The sequence below is a fragment of the Myripristis murdjan genome, chromosome 4 (assembly GCF_902150065.1).
Source record: "Myripristis murdjan chromosome 4, fMyrMur1.1, whole genome shotgun sequence".
NCBI lineage: Eukaryota > Metazoa > Chordata > Actinopteri > Holocentriformes > Holocentridae > Myripristis > Myripristis murdjan.
This window is the reverse complement of record NC_043983.1, coordinates 36,132,901-36,149,110: the sequence shown is the minus strand read 5'-3', so window position 1 is coordinate 36,149,110 and position 16,210 is coordinate 36,132,901. Positions and strand designations below refer to the sequence as shown.

The window sequence follows — 16,210 nt, the reverse complement described above, 5'->3', positions numbered from 1 at the left end:
CCAAAGAGGAGAAAAGAGGAAAACCTGAGTGTTAAAAACAAAAAGCTCTAAACCCCGTGTGAACATGTGAGCCGAGCGCCTGTGAGGACGTCCAGCTGCAGCGTCTGTGGAACATGTAAATGTAGAATAGCTGTTAGTTCATGATGCAGAAATTTAAGTATTAAAATTCTGCAGAGCTGCAAGGAGACGTTTATCTCAGCGCACAAAGCTCTTATTATATTTATTATTATTATTATTATTATTGTTGTTGTTGTTGTTGTTGTTGCTGTAAGTGATGAAGTGAAACGTCCAGACAAACCAGAGCAGCTGCTCTGAAACAGCTGGCCTGCGCGTTCAGAAACATAAACAAACAAATAATAATAAATAAACAATCCAAATTAAAAAAAAAAAAAAAAAAAAAGAGTCTTGAGCCGCTCGTTTGGAGGGTAAATTTATTTTAAAAGAGCAAACAATTAAAATCAGAATTAGTGTTTCATGACAGAATGTTCTGGTGCTCCGTTCAGCACAGACACAACACACAGTGCACAGTGTGTGTGTGTGTGTGTGTGTGTGTGTGTGTGTGTGTGTGTGGGTGTGTGTGGGTGAGTGAGTGAGTGACGGGGGTACAGTCTTTTGGCTTCGTCTCACTGAGCTGCCAACCGACACACACACACACACACACACACACACACTCTCTCTCTCTCTGACGCTCTTCAACCAAACTTTATGTGTTAAAACAATTAAAACAAAACCCATCTGTCCACACAGGGGAGTGTTTTCTAGAACCTCTCTGTCCACATGACAACACACACACACACACACACACACACACACACACACACACACAGTGTGTGCAGAGAGGCAGCGGTGCGGATCGGGCCGGATGTTTCTGTCTGAAACGCCCCGAGCTCCAGACGTCACTCGCCCTCCGTCGCTGCGTCTCTTCAGGACGTCCAGACCTCGGGGGGACAGGAAGTGGACTGAACCAGAGATCAAAGAGCCTCAGTGGGTGTCCTGAGGACAGACGGTGGGACCTGCGGCGGCGCACTGGGGCCCCTGCAGGACAAACTCAGAATTTCCAAAATTAAAGGGGTAAATTTATGAGAAAAAACTCAAATTTCAGAGAAAAACCTTGAAATTCTGAGATTATAAAGTCATGTATAAATCCAAGTCCAAGTCCAAAAATTGAAAAAGTTAAATTTAGTTAAAGTTAAAAGTTAAATTTATGAGAAAACCAAGGAACCACACAGCTTCACGTCGCTGAATTTGGTTCTTGGTTTCACAAGTGAAAAGAGAAAAAAAATATATTTTTCAGCATTTTATCCTCAAATGTACAATTTTAATCTCAGCATTTTTGCATTTTTTACTCATAAATTTACAAATTTAATCTTGGAAAGTCAGTTTTTTCTCTGTCTGCAGTTGCGCTGGTGTGCCGTCATATGAAGCTGAAAGAAAGAGGTGTGTGTGTGTGTGTGTGTGTTTAATCGTCTGCATGTGGACAGAGTCCGAGACCAGAGTCTGACTGTCTGATCTGGTCCTGGTTCAGGTCAGGGGCAGCGCTCTGAGGCGGCTGGCGGCCCGGCGCTGGCCCCCGGGCCACGCTTTCCTCTACATGGATGTGAGGTTTTACAGTGAAAGTCAACAGGATGAAATGATTGAAACCGACACGTGGCAGGACGGGACAGTCATGGGCTCGTACCAAAAGAAATTAATAAGACAGGACAATTTGTAGGGAAAAAAATAAATAACTGAAATGTGACATTTGCTCAGCATCTGAAAACCGAACGGGCAGAAAAGAAACAGCCAGACACGTTTCAGCTCCGAGCTGCTGCCACGTTTTCCGGACAGAAGCAGCCGGAGCCTCGGCGGCCTGGACCGGACCGTCCTGCTCGCCGAGTTAAACCAAACAACACGACAGGAAAGGACAGGCCATGACAGTCGACTCACACAGAGTAAAAAATAAAAAACTCTCAGCAAAGAGGAAGCCAAGATAAACTTAAAGTGGGAGATGGAACAAATCTTTAGTCCTTCTTTAAACAAACACTAAACATAAAAAACCTTTATGTGATTATCCTTCACAACAAACAGCGATATAAAGTTTAGAGCAGGTTTAGCGTGAGCTCGCTAAGCTAGGTGGGGGAGCCATGCATCCTATCAGACAGCTTCTGCCCTGCAACACACTCTCTGCAGGGACTTTCCTAACAAGCTAACCGCTAACCGCTAACTGATGAGCTCATCCTGCTGATCAGGGCATGTGGTCCTTCTTTAAGTTCAGTTTAACAAAGATTCATGTGTTGGTCTGCAGGGTGAGCCTGCATGGAAATGTTCAGGACTCGTCTGGAGTGTACAAAATCACACACTGATTAACTTACAGAAAAGCAAGCGGAGATGTGCTTTTGTGCAGATTTAAAAGATAATTTTTTTTGTGTATATTGAGTGTAAGAGGGGCTGTGCTGAGACGCCAACCTTCGACCCAGCAGAGTGACCGGGCGTGCACCCTGACGGGATTCAGCTGAGGAGGAAAGGACCAAATTTACTGTCTTTTCATTGGTCTGGCCTGGATGTAACCGTGGCAACCACAGGTCCGACTCGGTCTCCTCTGCCTGGCCGGAGGTCAGAGGTCAGAGGTCAGAACTCGACCTTGCAGGCGGGGAAGGTCTCCTCCTGCATGGCCACGGTGCTGTTGCTGCCCAGGACGGTGATGGACAGCTCCCTCTGCCTGTCGTGTGTCTCCTGGTACCACTCGTGCATCACCAGCGAATCAAACGTAGGGATCAGGGTCACCTGGGAAGCACCAAGGAAACAAGAAAAACTCAATGGTGTATATAAAAAGTTGACAGGAAGGTGCCCTAAACAACAGTAGAAATTTTCATTGAGACAACACACAGCGGGACAGGAAAGGCCAAAACTGAACAAACTGAAAAACCTGAGGTGTCAGTACGAGGCAGTTACAGCACACAACACACAAAGTGGTGACCAAAGCTGAAAAATCCCAAGGTCTGTAGGTCTGAGTTAGTTGGTCTGCAGACTTTAACCCCTCGCTTCCTGCTTCCTGCTGGTTGCTTCCTGCTTCCTGCTTCCTGCTGGCTGCAGGGACGGGACCAGCCTGCAGGGCGAGCGGCACCACAGTGGGAACAGGAGCGGGTTTTGTTTTGGATGTTTGTTCTCTGGCTCAAAGTGGCGCGACAGTAGAAAGCCGGCTGATCACCCCCTGCTTGACGAGCAGACAGGTGTGCTGCGAGCCACTGTGTAAGACACTCACTAAGGCACACACACAAGGACTTCTGTCTTTGAAAGAGTATTTGTTCAAATCTCTAAACAGAAAAAAGTTGTTTGAACACCAGTGATGGTGGGTTAACTAAACTGTTACACCCCTATTTGTAATATTTTGACTTAATTATTAATTGCAATTCAAACGTCACAGAGTAACTTCCTGAGGCCGATTATTCGTCCATCCAGCCAGACCCCACAGCCCACAGCCAACCAACAAATCAACATGTAACATGACAACATCCCAGGCTGGAGTTACGAAGCGTTGAAGACGCCTGGTTTAAACCTCCCAGTTCCCACCAGGGCTCGTTTGAGAGCTCGACTTTGGAAAACAACATAACAATTCTTACTTTCCTTTTATTTATTCTGTAATAAGAGTCCGGTCTTGAATGCAACTGATTTTTGTTGTATGTTCTGTACAATGACAATAAAGTAATCTAATCTAATCTAATCTAATCAAACATGACCGCCGGCAAGCAAACCCAACTCATAACACTGATTTCTGCAATGAAATTAAAATTCAGAGTAGTGAGTGAACTGAACAATGTGGAGGAGAGAAGATGCACAATGATCATTTTTTGTACATTCATTGCTTGTTATAATCCAAAACATTACCCTGCATTTTTCCCTGGTCAAATAAAAAAGTTGGTTGTGCAAAGTAAGAAAATAAATATAAATATTAAATATTTTCACTAGACTAGAGAGGTTTTTTGTGGTGGTGGGGAACTTGCTTTGATGATGTTGTTTGGTGTTGCCTTAATTCACAGAGCTGTTTTTAATCTTACATCTAATCTGGAAAATAAATTCAAATCTTTTGAGGCTCGTGTGTTAAGTTCATCTTCCTCAGCCATCAATAGTCTTTATCCATTTTACATGGTGGTGATCTATCAACCGCCTGGTCCTTACTCTCAGTTTTTAGATGGGTTTGGTGAATTCATGTCAGGCTTAGTTACCCACACTGAACAGATCTTGATTCTTGGAGATTTTAATATCCATCTAAATAAGGCTAATGATCCACTGAGTAAAGCCTTTTCAGATCTCATTGATACATTTGGATTTACTCAGTCTGTTCCAGGGGCAACTCATTACAATGGTAATATCCTTGATCTGGTCTTATCTAAAGGGATAGCTGTTTCTGATCTGACTGTCTTATCAGCCACCTCTGCTGTGTCAGATCATTTTCTTATTAAATTTGAGGCATCACTGGCCTGTCCTGTTAGTGGTGGCACAGATGTAATCACTAGTCGCCATATTGGTCCCTCTGCTGTTTCTGCTTTTAGCCAGCAGTTGCCTGGAGTTTTGGCTCCTCTCACTGTAGAGACAGGCTCTGTTGAAAACCTTACTAGTTCCCTCAATGTGGCCCTCTCCAGTCTCCTTGATACAGTTGCGCCGCTCTCTACCAGTGAGGCGACTGAAGAGATTCACACCTTGGTTTAATGAAGAGATACGAGCTTTGAAGCAGGCCTGCGGGACAATGGCAAAATCAAAGTTGGTAATTTTTTACCTATCATAATCCTAGATTTCTCTTTGAGACAGTAGCAAAGCTCACAAAAAAAACAGCCATCTGATACTAGCTCATCATTTACAGCGGATGAATTTCTGGACTTTTTTGGTAACAAGGTTGAGGAGATCAGGCAAAAAATTAGTTCTGCATCCGCCGCTGCTCCTGCGGATGGTATCTCACCAATTTTATACTCATTGGTATTCTCCAGCTCACCAACAGTCCCTATTATCTCGGTCTTTGAGGTTGTCTAACTTGATACCTTGTCTAAGCTTGTGGTAGCCTCTAAACCAACAACCTACTTTCTCAATCCAATACCTGCCAAGCTTTACAAAGAATCCTGGCCTTTACTGGGCTCTACAATGCTAGATATTGTTAATTTATCGCTTTGTACTGGCACTGTTCCCAGCAGCTTTAAGACAGCTGTGGTCAGATCGCTAGAACCCACATCTTGATTCTAGTTCCTTAAATAGCTATCGCCCAGTTTCCAATCTCCCGTTCATGTCTAAAGTGCTTGAGAGAGTTATGTTTCAACAGCTCTCCACCTATTTTGCAGTAAATCAGCTCTATGAACCTTTCCAATCAGCTTTCAGGTCCTGTCACTCCACTGAGACAGCACTTACTAGACTTGCCAATGATCTCCTATTGGCTATTGATGCGGACTCTACCTCTGTGCTTATATTACTGGACCTCAGTGCAGCCTTTGATACTGTTGATCACTCCATTTTATTAGAGAGACTAACTGAGAATTTTGGTGTCACTGGCCTGGCTCGTTCATGGCTTAATTCATACTTATCTGAAAGAACACAGTGTGTCATGTACAACAATACTACATCTAAATTCTCCAATGTTAAATGCGGGGTACCTCAGGGCTCAGTCCTGGGTCCTCTTCTCTGTTCCCTGTACATTTCCCCACAAAATTATACGTAGCCATGGTATAAATTTCCATTGTTATGCTGATGATACTCAGCTATATTTGCCCACAAAGGCTGATGATCCCACACAGATCACTAGATTAGAGGTCTGTCTGGCTGCGGTAAAAAATTGGATGTCATTAAATTTCCTGCTATTAAACTCAGATAAAACTGAGATGTTAGTAGTCGGCCCTTCCAGACATAGACACTGTTTTGAACAGTTAACATTACTCCTTGACAACTGTGTGATTTCACAAAGTGTGGCAGCCAAAAATCTTGGTGTTACTTTTGATCTCTGCTTATCCTTTGACAGGCACATTAAGGATATTACCATGACTGCCTATTATCACTTACGTAATATAGCACAAATTCGGTCTTCCCTGTCCATGGCTGACGCAGAAACCTTAATTCATGCATTTGTTTCAGCCGGACTTGATTACTGCAATGTCCTGTTTTCAGGTCTGCCACGGGCCAGCTCCAAAAGTCTCCAGATGCTTCAAAATGCTGCAGCTAGGGTCTTAACCAGAGCAAGAAAATTCGACCACATTACCCCAATTCTTGCCTCCCTTCATTGGCTTCCTGTATATATTAGATCTGACTTCAAGGTGCTTCTGTTAACCTACAAAATCTTAAATGGGTTTGCCCCACCTTACCTTTCTGATCTCCTTAAATCCTACATTCCATTTCGGGCTCTCCGCTCTCAAAATGCGGGGCTGCTTTGCTTACCTAGGGTTAAGAAGAAGTCAGCAGGTGGCCGGGCTTTTTCCTACCGAGCCCCGCTGCTGTGGAATAACCTCCCTGCTGTTGTCAGGCAATCTGAATCTGTTGATTCTTTTAAATCTAGACTAAAAACTCATCTCTTCAGCCTAACTTATGGCCAGTGTTGGGACCAATTACTCACAAAAGTAATAAGTTACAATTACTAATTACTTCTGTAAAAAAGTAATTTTGATTACTACTCAATTACTGCTGCAGAAGAGTAATTCAATTACTGGGGAAAGTAATTTTTATGATTACTTTTTTTCTTTTCTTAAATCCTCTTATTAATGCACATATTTTTGCATTGCTGTTGCAGTGTGGACACTGCTGTCAAATTTCATCTGTCGTTGTCAGTGTTGGGCACGTTACTTTGAAAAAGTAATACATTGTAGTTGATGCCAGTTTGTCCGGGTGGGGAATTGAACCCCCGGTCTTCTGTATGGCAGGCGGAGATACTATCCGCTCTGCTGTCCAAACGCCTCTTGTAATTTGTGCTCAGTTATTCTCCATGGATGTTGATAAGTTACAAAAAACTGCAGAGTCTGACTGGTTTGAATATTAACACACCGCTTTTTCTCCACAAGACGCACATTTTTTTGAATAGGATAATAAAATAATAATAATTATTAGTAGTAAGTAACGGCTAGTAATGGCGCATTTTATTGTCAGTAATGGTAACGGCGTTATAACGGGGGAAACAGTAATTTCTTTGATTACTTGTTACTGATAAAAGTAACGCCGTTTCTTTGTAACGCCGTTACTCCCATCACTGCTTATGGCTGACAGTTCTCTGTCTCAATGAAGTAACCCAAGCACTCACCTGCCGACGAGATTATTGCTCTCTCGGAGCTAATTATCAATCTGTCTTGTGCAGGTAATTAATGTTTCCCCTTGTTTCTGTGTGAGTGTGTGTGAATGGTTGATGTGTGTTTGTCCGAGTGCGTGCTCTGTCTATTTTAGATCCAGGTCTTCATGGTGTTGGTGGCTATGTGGCTCAGGTCCCTGGCTGCTCCAGTACATCTGGCTTCCCTTGGCATCCTCATCCCTCATCCGCCAACTGTTTTTTACCTTATTCCCTTTGTATTATACATATATATCTTTTGTTGTTTTGTTTTCTGTGTTTACAACGTCCATTGCATGCCTGTCCGTCCTGGGGAGGGATCCCTCCTCTGTTGCTCCCCTGAAGTTAAAGGGTTTTTTTAGGGAGTTGTTCCTCATCCAATGTGAGGGTCCAAGGACAGAGGATGTTGTATTTCCTGTAAAGCCCTTTGAGACATATTTGTAATGTGATTCTGGGCTATATAAATAAATAAAATTGAACTGAATTGAATTGAATTGACATAGGCTATTTCTGGGCGACTGGGGTTCAGACATCAGACTCCTGAGTGGGATGTCCCATTGGCAGAGGCGTCCAAGAGCACTTTTCCCAAAGGGACCTGGGACTTCTCCCAGTTCCCAAGACGTCTCAAGACCTCTTGAACAGTTTGGTTTCATACTTATTTTGAGTGCTAAAAGGTTATTATCATTATTAGTAGTAGTATTGCTAATGGTCCTATTATTATTGTTTTATGGGTATTGATGTGCAGACAGACCTGGACGTCCGGCCAGCAGCTCTTCCCCTCCAGCAGAGCGTCCAGGATGCTCCTCATCGCCACCTCCTTCACTGGGTCGTCGCCACTAACAATGTAGCAGGAGGAGCGAAGGCGTCTGAAGAAGTCCACATCCACGGTGGCAGCGGCGGGGCCTGACGGCAGGTAGGCCAGCTCCAGGTAGACCACAGAACCACCAGATGCTGCAGACTTGGAGGCTAGGAAACAACGAGAAGAACAATATTGTGATTTTTCTCTGCCATGAAATCATATGAGGGAAAATAACATAGGCCCTGGTCTGTACATCTGGTTTGCATTTGAAGAAACTTTGGGGTTTGATGTGTCAAAGCCCAAACGAGAACTTCATCTCATTACAGATAACTTTTGAAGGTTACCTGTTTAACCCATTTGTCTGTCTGTTGCACAATATTTCAACAAGTCACTAAGGGATTTCACTACAATTTGGTGGAAAGATAGCCACACACCCAAGTATCAGCTGATTAGATTTTCTCTTTCTGTGGTCCTCATGATGTCTTCTCTTTTTCCCTATTTCAGATTTTTCCTGCCTGCTACAAATGTGATGCTACAAATAAACTTGAACTTGACCCTCATACTGCTGTATTGGGCATGTCTCTGGTACACAGGTGGGTTCAGAGCTCAGTGTGTCTGTCTGTGTTCCTTCCCAAGATGTCTACAATTTCTGCCCTTTTTGACTTCTGTTTTTCTTGCCTACTATGAGTGATTCACTAAGGAGTGTTGTTTTTGTTTTCAACAGATTGTGCGCCTGTAAAACCACTGGATTAAGGGCTCTAAATGAAACTGACTTCTCACAGTCTCTACCTGAAAAGGGAGGTTTGGCAGTGCCTGGTCTGGAGCCACCTGCAGAGTGTCGGGATGTCAGCTTTGTGTCAAGACTGGAGGCTGTCTTCAATGTCCCCGCTGTGCTGCTACCCTTGGGCTTTCCATTCTGGGCTGTGACATTGCCAGACGTCACTTTCTGGGTCGCACTTGCCAGTTTCTTGGTCTTGGCAGATGAACTCTTTGGGTTCTTACTTGAAATTTCAGCCTCAGCATCAGCCATGCAGGCTCCTGGCTGTGGTGGCAAGGGGGGGAGGTCCTTCATCGGAGCTGGGGGGGGGTCGTGGGTGGAACGCTGCGCCCCCGTGTGGGAGAAATGAGGGCTGGGATGATCTTGTGGATGACTGGGGGCGAACAGACTGCTGGAATCATCATCCGAGTCCATATCTGCAGTGATGGATGGACAGTCCTCAGTTCCTGGAGGGATATCAGAATCCGTGGCAGTCGGGAGGGAGTCGCTGACCGATGTGGGTGGAGTTTCCTGGCTGTAGGCTGAGTGACATTCGCTGCTGCTAAAACTGTGCTGCTTGTCTAGATCCTGGGAGTAGCTGCTGTTATCATTAAGTTCTGGTGGGCTAGTGGTGGCAAGGCCAGGGCTAATGTGCTGATGCTGGTTCTCTGGGGATCTGGGGTGCTGAAACTCACAGGGCGATACCAAGCAGAGATCTACATCATGTGGAACATCAGAGACAAATTCTGACATCAAGTGGATGTGTTCTTCAGAGCCATAACCATGGCGCATGTCATGGGATGCTTTCAGAGGTAAGGCCATCTCTGTTTTTGAGTCTGAGTCACTATAATGTCCATTAGAGTAGGGTCGGTCTCCAAGGGGTCCTCTGGGCGACGCTTCAGTTACCGGCAGCACTTGCTCAAAGGAAACGGACAGGGATTCATCAACTTCTGTGGAATGAGGTGAGCCGACCTCAGCTGGCATTGACGTCATGGTGGGGGAGGAGTCTGGCAAGATGTCTTTGAAGGGACTGAGGGTCAAAAGGCTGGACTGTTTATCCTGGGAGGAGGTGGAGTTCTCCAGGCCACACCTCAGGGAGCTCAGCTCTGAGGTCCTACAGGAGCCTCCCTGGTTGTAGTCCTCGAAACCCAGGCTGGGTACTCTCGCCCCGAGACTGCTGTCCTCACCTGAACCCTGAACATCCTCTTCTGGGGACTGATGGAAAGGGGTATGACCCGCACTGTTAGGGGCAGAGTCTGCAGGAGAAACCAACTCTAAAGTTTTCTCCTCTGAACTAGCGCAGACATCATCCTGTCCATTTTTCAAGGACTCCTCAGCCAGCCTGTGAGCAGTCGGGGTGAGATCAAAGTTAATGCTGCGCTCACTTTTTGGAATTTTAGAAAGAGGTGGGGAATCAGCCATGGTTTGGTCTGCCTCCACAGGCACATCCACACTGCGGAACTTCTCTGGACTCTCCAGCATCAACCTCTGGTCTGAAGTGGTTACATCCTTTGAGTTGTGATCTTTGCTCCCATTGTCATTTTCTAATCGAAGTTTTTCGAATTCTGCCGTCATGTCCTCAGGAGATGACATCTTGGAGCGGTCAGCCTCTGTAACCAAGGCTTTGTGGTTATCCTGCTCCTTTAAACTGGTCTTAGCTTTTGTCCCTTTGCTCAAAGCATCTTTCTTGGAAATAGTTCCATCTTTCTTTAGAGTTCCATTCTTGGTCGAAGCCTTTTTGGTTTCCGTGTTTGCAGATGATGATGCTGTTGTAGTGCCGCTCATTGCTTTCTTCACCTCTTTAGGAGCAGCTTTTGCTGTTTTCTTCTCCTCTGGTTTCACATCTTTCTTGTTGTCTTTTTTTGGATCAGCTTTAATATCTTTCTTTGGTTTTGAACTTAGAGGTTCCTTCTTTACACTTTCTTTCTTTTTCTCCCCAGTCTCGTCTTTCTTGACACCACTACCAGGGGCTTTCTCATCCTTCTTTTTCAATTCCTTTTTCTCTTCTTTCTTTGAAACAAGTTTCTCAGTGGGTTTTGGTGGCTTTAGTTTAGCATCCCCATCCTTCAGTTTAGACTTCTCTTCCCATTCTTTCCCTTCTTTAGGAGTAGTATCTCCTGATGCCTTTGGCTTTGTTTTCACTTCCTGTTTCTTGACATCTCCTCGTCCGAGTTTGTCTTTCAGCAAGGCACTACTAGGTCTAGACTCTTTTGGCTGGGATTTAAGGCTTTCTCGACTCTCTGCTCGTTTTAGCTGCTTCTCGGCTTTGGATATCTCTAGATCCCTCAAGCAGACCACTGGGTGTTTGAGGAAATCTAGATGCTTCAGTTTTTCAAGTCCCTCCAGAATTTTGGCCTGTGGTGTGCAACCAGGGAAAAGAACTCGGATGATCTTCTCATGAGGGTTGGAGGGATGCCAGACCAGCAAAGCACAAATGGAAACAAGGCATGGCAGGGGAAGATCTGACCCCTTTATGTTTGATCCGTTGCTTGGCCAAGTGTGCATTAAAGTTTCAAGTTCTTTACTGCCTTTGACTGGGTTGAGTGTGTACAACTCCAGGCGGCCAACTCCCATCTTGTGAAATAAGATAACTGGCTCAATACTGGGCCCACTGGACCGGCACACAGGCTCGGGTTTGATTGCCAGCCTCTGTAAGTACTGTAGGGTGAGAGCGACCTCGTCACAACTCCGCAGCTCTTTGGGATCTCCTTTGATGGACTTCAGCCTGTCAGGAGCATTGAGGAAAACCACCCCTATTTCAGGAGAGATGAGGTTTTTCATCCAGTCCTCAGCGGTCTGAGATCCAGCAGACTCATCTTCCTGTTCAGCTGCTTTCCTCAGCAGAAGGCTGTTCACCCCTGTGAGATTGTCAACGCCAATATGGGTCAGGAGTACCGAGTCGATTCTGTCCAGATGCCGAACCAGTTTCCAGAAACAGGAGCGAGGGTCAGCGCCACCATTCACCAATACATTGAAGCCATTAACAGCAAAGAAGGCAGAGTCTCCCCTCCCTCCAGGGAAGATGTAGCAGCATGGCCGGGAGAGTTTCAGAAAGCCCACTGTACTGGGGGGCTCCAGCAAGTCAAAGGGTGATTCAGGCTCCAGCGACTCAGAAAGATATTCAATGAACTCCTGCAGACCTTCCATTTCTGGGAGGACGAGGGGAGGGTTGATTTTGATGTCTATGAAATCTTGCAGGTTGTGCTTCTCCAGCACAGAGTCCTTCCAAAGCCCATAGTCTGGACAGCTCAAGGTGAGGCTGGCCTTTGCTGTTGGGTCTGCCGAGCTCAACAACTGTCCAACCTATTAAACCAGAAAAAAAAAATCCAAATTCAAGCACATATTTTCCAAACTACGTAGAACATACACGTTTTGCCTGAGCCAGAGCAGCATAGCAGCAGAGGTTTTCTTACCTCTTCATCTGCAAATATCTGGATGAAGTCATTGAGAGAGAAGCAGCCTTTCTGTAAAACAATGTCTCCTGTCTCTTCAAGACACTGACCAGCCAGAATCAAAAGTTTGTGTCGAGATGTGTCACATATGAGCCGGCGGACCTGGAGACAGAACAGAAATTATTAGGGGATGTTTTGAACCACCTTCACAGATGACTTGGAAACAGGCACTGATCAAACAGACTGATCCAATACCTTTCCAGATCAAGACACATTCATTACTGTGTTCTAAAGCAGTGGTTCCCAAACCGATCCTCAAAGACCCCCTGTCCTGTTCCGCAGGTTTTTGTTTCAGCTCTACTCTTTCACACCTGATCTATTTAAGCACTTCATGCTGATTGGTTGAAACAGACCTACCTGAACTGGGTCAGGTGCGTAAGAGCAGAGCTGGAAGAAAAACCTGAAGGACAGGACAGGGGGTCCTTAAGGATTGATTTGGGAACTGTTCTAAAGGCTGAGTAAATTCACAGCTCTGCAACTAAGGCAGAAAGCATGAGAAACCCGACTTAACTCACCACACCTCAACTTTATTTAGATAGCTCCTTTCATACAAGCATGCAGCCCAAAGTCCCTCACCGAGCAGAAAATGAGAACACAGACAGAATAAGAACAAATATAGCTCCAAGCATCCAAGCACAACAGGCAGTCTTCCTTCAGAAGATATGACCTTCAGAGGAATTTGAAAAACAGGCCACAAGCATGAACTGCCACATTATTGGCAAAAAAGACTGAGCCCCCTGGGGATTCGAACCCTGGACCTTCAGATCCCAGAGCAGCTGACTTACTGACTGTTAACTGCCTGGTTTACTATACACCTTCTGATAACTTGAGGCCACGACGTCACATGTGCCAGACTTGGCTGTTTTTGTTGGTTTAAACTTAAAACTTTTACATGAAATTCTGGAAAATACATATCTTTCTGCTGGGTTTGGGTGTTCTGTCAAATACTTTGGTGATGTCTGATGCAAAACTGACTGAAATAGAAAATGTTTTGTATTCAGTATAAATTACAGAAAGATGTTGAATGTCACTGCGAATTCACTGATCTGAACACTTGGAACACACGATGTCTACCATCTGAGGAATGTCTGGGAGCATCTGAAAGAACACTTTAGGAGATTTACATGTTAACTGATTTTGCTTATTTTGAAAAATAAAGTGATGGACCTCTGACTTGCCCACAGGTTGCAGTGTGGCAGACTTTTATCACAAATCAGTGGATGTGCTGAAAAACAATTCAACTCAAATTCAGTTCAACTTGATGATTTTTTTAGGTTCACAGTGTGAAAAACAAGAAATGTTCTAATAAGCCAAACCCACTTTAAATCAACGATAGCCCAATTTTATGCATCAGCTATGTGACCCTTGTGTGGGCTCATTTCACTGTAACAAAGTGCATGTAATATTATTTAAGACGTTTCAGTCTCAGATCTCAGTTTTCTGTTCTGCAGGTGAGTCTCACCTCTGAGCAGACGAACTCGTGGGCTGGATTCACCACCACCTGCGTGTCCAGAACTTCTCCACTGTGCTGTAGAGTCCGCTGGCCTGAACCAACACACACACACACACACACACACACATACACACACGTACACAGGTCAAAATACACAACACCACACTGCCACCAGCTAGCTCAGCCTAAAATTATTTGGAGAATAATTTATGTTGCAGACATGCAGCTGGGTGCTAACAGAGTGAAACTGGCTGCTGGGGAATGTACCAGCCTGTGAGTCCTGACAACAAGAAACTGAAAGAACAGAAAACAGCAGTGAGAGAGGAATGAGGTTTAAATAAATTAGCCCAGAATAACGCTGGACTGGCGGTGGGTTAATTTGTCCAGAGACAGAACATGTGAGGCTGCAGTCTGAGGGCCACAGCGGGCAGGAAGCAGATGGACGTCCGGTCACGATGCAGCCCGTCTGACGAGGCTGATGAATACAGAAACTGTGAATCTGTGACGCCTCAACACGCCAACGCGTTTGAGTCACAGAGCTGGGAAAAGGTTCAGCGGATTCAGTCTGATCCTGCAATGTTGGAATTTGGGATTTATGATGCTGGACCTCCTGCACACGGCTTGAGTGGCATTTGACCGCTTTGGTGGGAAGTATCAGGGAGTCACAGCGACCCGAAAACACGGAAGCTCTTTACAAACTGGTGGTTACCAGTTTGAGATGGTGTTCATGTGCTCATAAACTCAAAAATACAATGTTTCTGGTGAGCACCTGAAGGCACCATGAGACCATCCTGTCAGACTGCTGTCTCTCTCCAATACCTGACCGATAAAAAAATACACCCAGAAAGTCTTTAAAGAAAAAAACAAACCAAACAAAAACCCTGTATGATACACTCCAGCATTAAATATACCTCTACTAAATATTACTGCTGATGTCACTGCTGATGTCACTGCTGATGTCACTGCTGCGACCCAGAGCTCGGCTGTGCATGGTGTCACATCTGAACTCGATGTGCAGAAAGCTTCCTGTGGGCTGAGCTGGGATCAGACTGGCTCCAGTCTGTGGAGCGTGCAGCTCTCAGGCTGCATGGAGCTGCAGCTCAGAGAGTTTAGGGCCTCAGACGATGTCAGATACCAGCTGATTAGTCTGCCCCTCTAATGTGGACACACACACACACACACACACACACACACACACACACACACACACACAGGAAGAAGATGCCTGTCTGTCTGTCTGCCTGCCTGCCTGTCTGTCTGCAGAGGGGCTGAAGTAAAACAGATCAACCATCAGCTGCTCTCCATACAACACTGCAGGAGCTTTGTCTTCCTGTTTGTGACTGCAACAGCACACACACACACACACAGACACACACACAGACACACAGACACACACACACACACACACACACACACACACACACACAGAGTGTTTTCCTGTCTCTCTGGCTGTCTGCTGGTGTAACAGCATCAGTCAGGAGGAAGCCTGAGGCCTCAGGCGGGAAACAGACGCTGTTCCTGTCCCACACGACGCAGCCACAGGACCACTGACAGTACTACTGCAGTACTGTGACAATAGTACTGCAGTACTACTGTAATTGAGTGGGCTGTCCCTTTAACCTGGGGAGAACAGGAAGTCATCTTCCTTCCTGACAGCTGGTGCTGCGGTTGCTATGACGACAGATGAACGTAAAGCGTACGAACGTATGTGTTTGATGTCGCTGCTGTGATGACATCACTGAGCAGCTGATTGGCTGATGATGTCATCCATGTCAATAAAAATACAACAAACAACAGAGCATAATGTGTCTGCACAGTGGAGACACACACACACACACACACACACACACACACACAGTCCCAGCAGAGCTGAAGCCTCATCCTGTCACCTGATTGGAGGATACAGTGATGTCATCCACCACAGTTCCTGCTGAAGTTTCACTGCCTGCTGTGTGTGTGTGTGTGTGTGTGTGTGTGTGTGTGGCAGACAGAAGGATGTTTGTCTGATTAAAACACATGAAAACAGTCAGCTGAGAGCCTGCTGAAGAGCCTGCAGACAGACAGACACACACACACACACACACACAGCACACACACACACACACACACACACACACACACACACACACACACACACACTCAGCTCTCAGATCAGTGTCCAGGCTGTTTCTCCTCCAGAGAAAATAAACGTCCGTTTGGCTTCATTCAAACCACCAGAACTTTATTTTAAACTCACAGATCCCAAACAGGAGCCGCCGAGCGCCGAGCCGCAGCGAGATGCAGCAGTGAGATGCAGCAGTGAGATGCAGCAGCAAGATGCAGCAGTGAGATGCAGCAGTGAGATGCAGCAGTGAGATGCAGCAGTGAGATGCAGCAGCGAGATGCAGCAGCGAGATGCAGCAGTGAGATGCAGCAGTGAGATGCAGCAGTGAGATGCAGCAGTGAGATGCAGCAGCGAGATGCAGCAGCGAGATGCAGCAGCGAG

At 45.6% G+C, this 16,210-nt stretch overlaps 1 protein-coding gene across 1 annotated transcript in view; it reads right to left on the bottom strand.

The window, feature by feature from the left end:
- Positions 1-414: 414 nt before the first annotated feature.
- Positions 415-16,210, bottom strand: part of map1sa (microtubule-associated protein 1Sa) — a 20,442-nt gene continuing 4,646 nt past the window's right edge. Inside the window, exons 3-7 of the mRNA XM_030049153.1 lie at positions 13,735-13,817; positions 12,234-12,374; positions 8,853-12,123; positions 8,016-8,230; positions 415-2,763 (exon numbers count right to left, since the gene is read on the bottom strand). Of these exons, the coding sequence (XP_029905013.1) occupies positions 2,608-2,763; positions 8,016-8,230; positions 8,853-12,123; positions 12,234-12,374; positions 13,735-13,817 (3,866 nt within the window). The 3' untranslated portion in view covers positions 415-2,607. The remainder of the gene's footprint in view (positions 2,764-8,015; positions 8,231-8,852; positions 12,124-12,233; positions 12,375-13,734; positions 13,818-16,210) is intronic.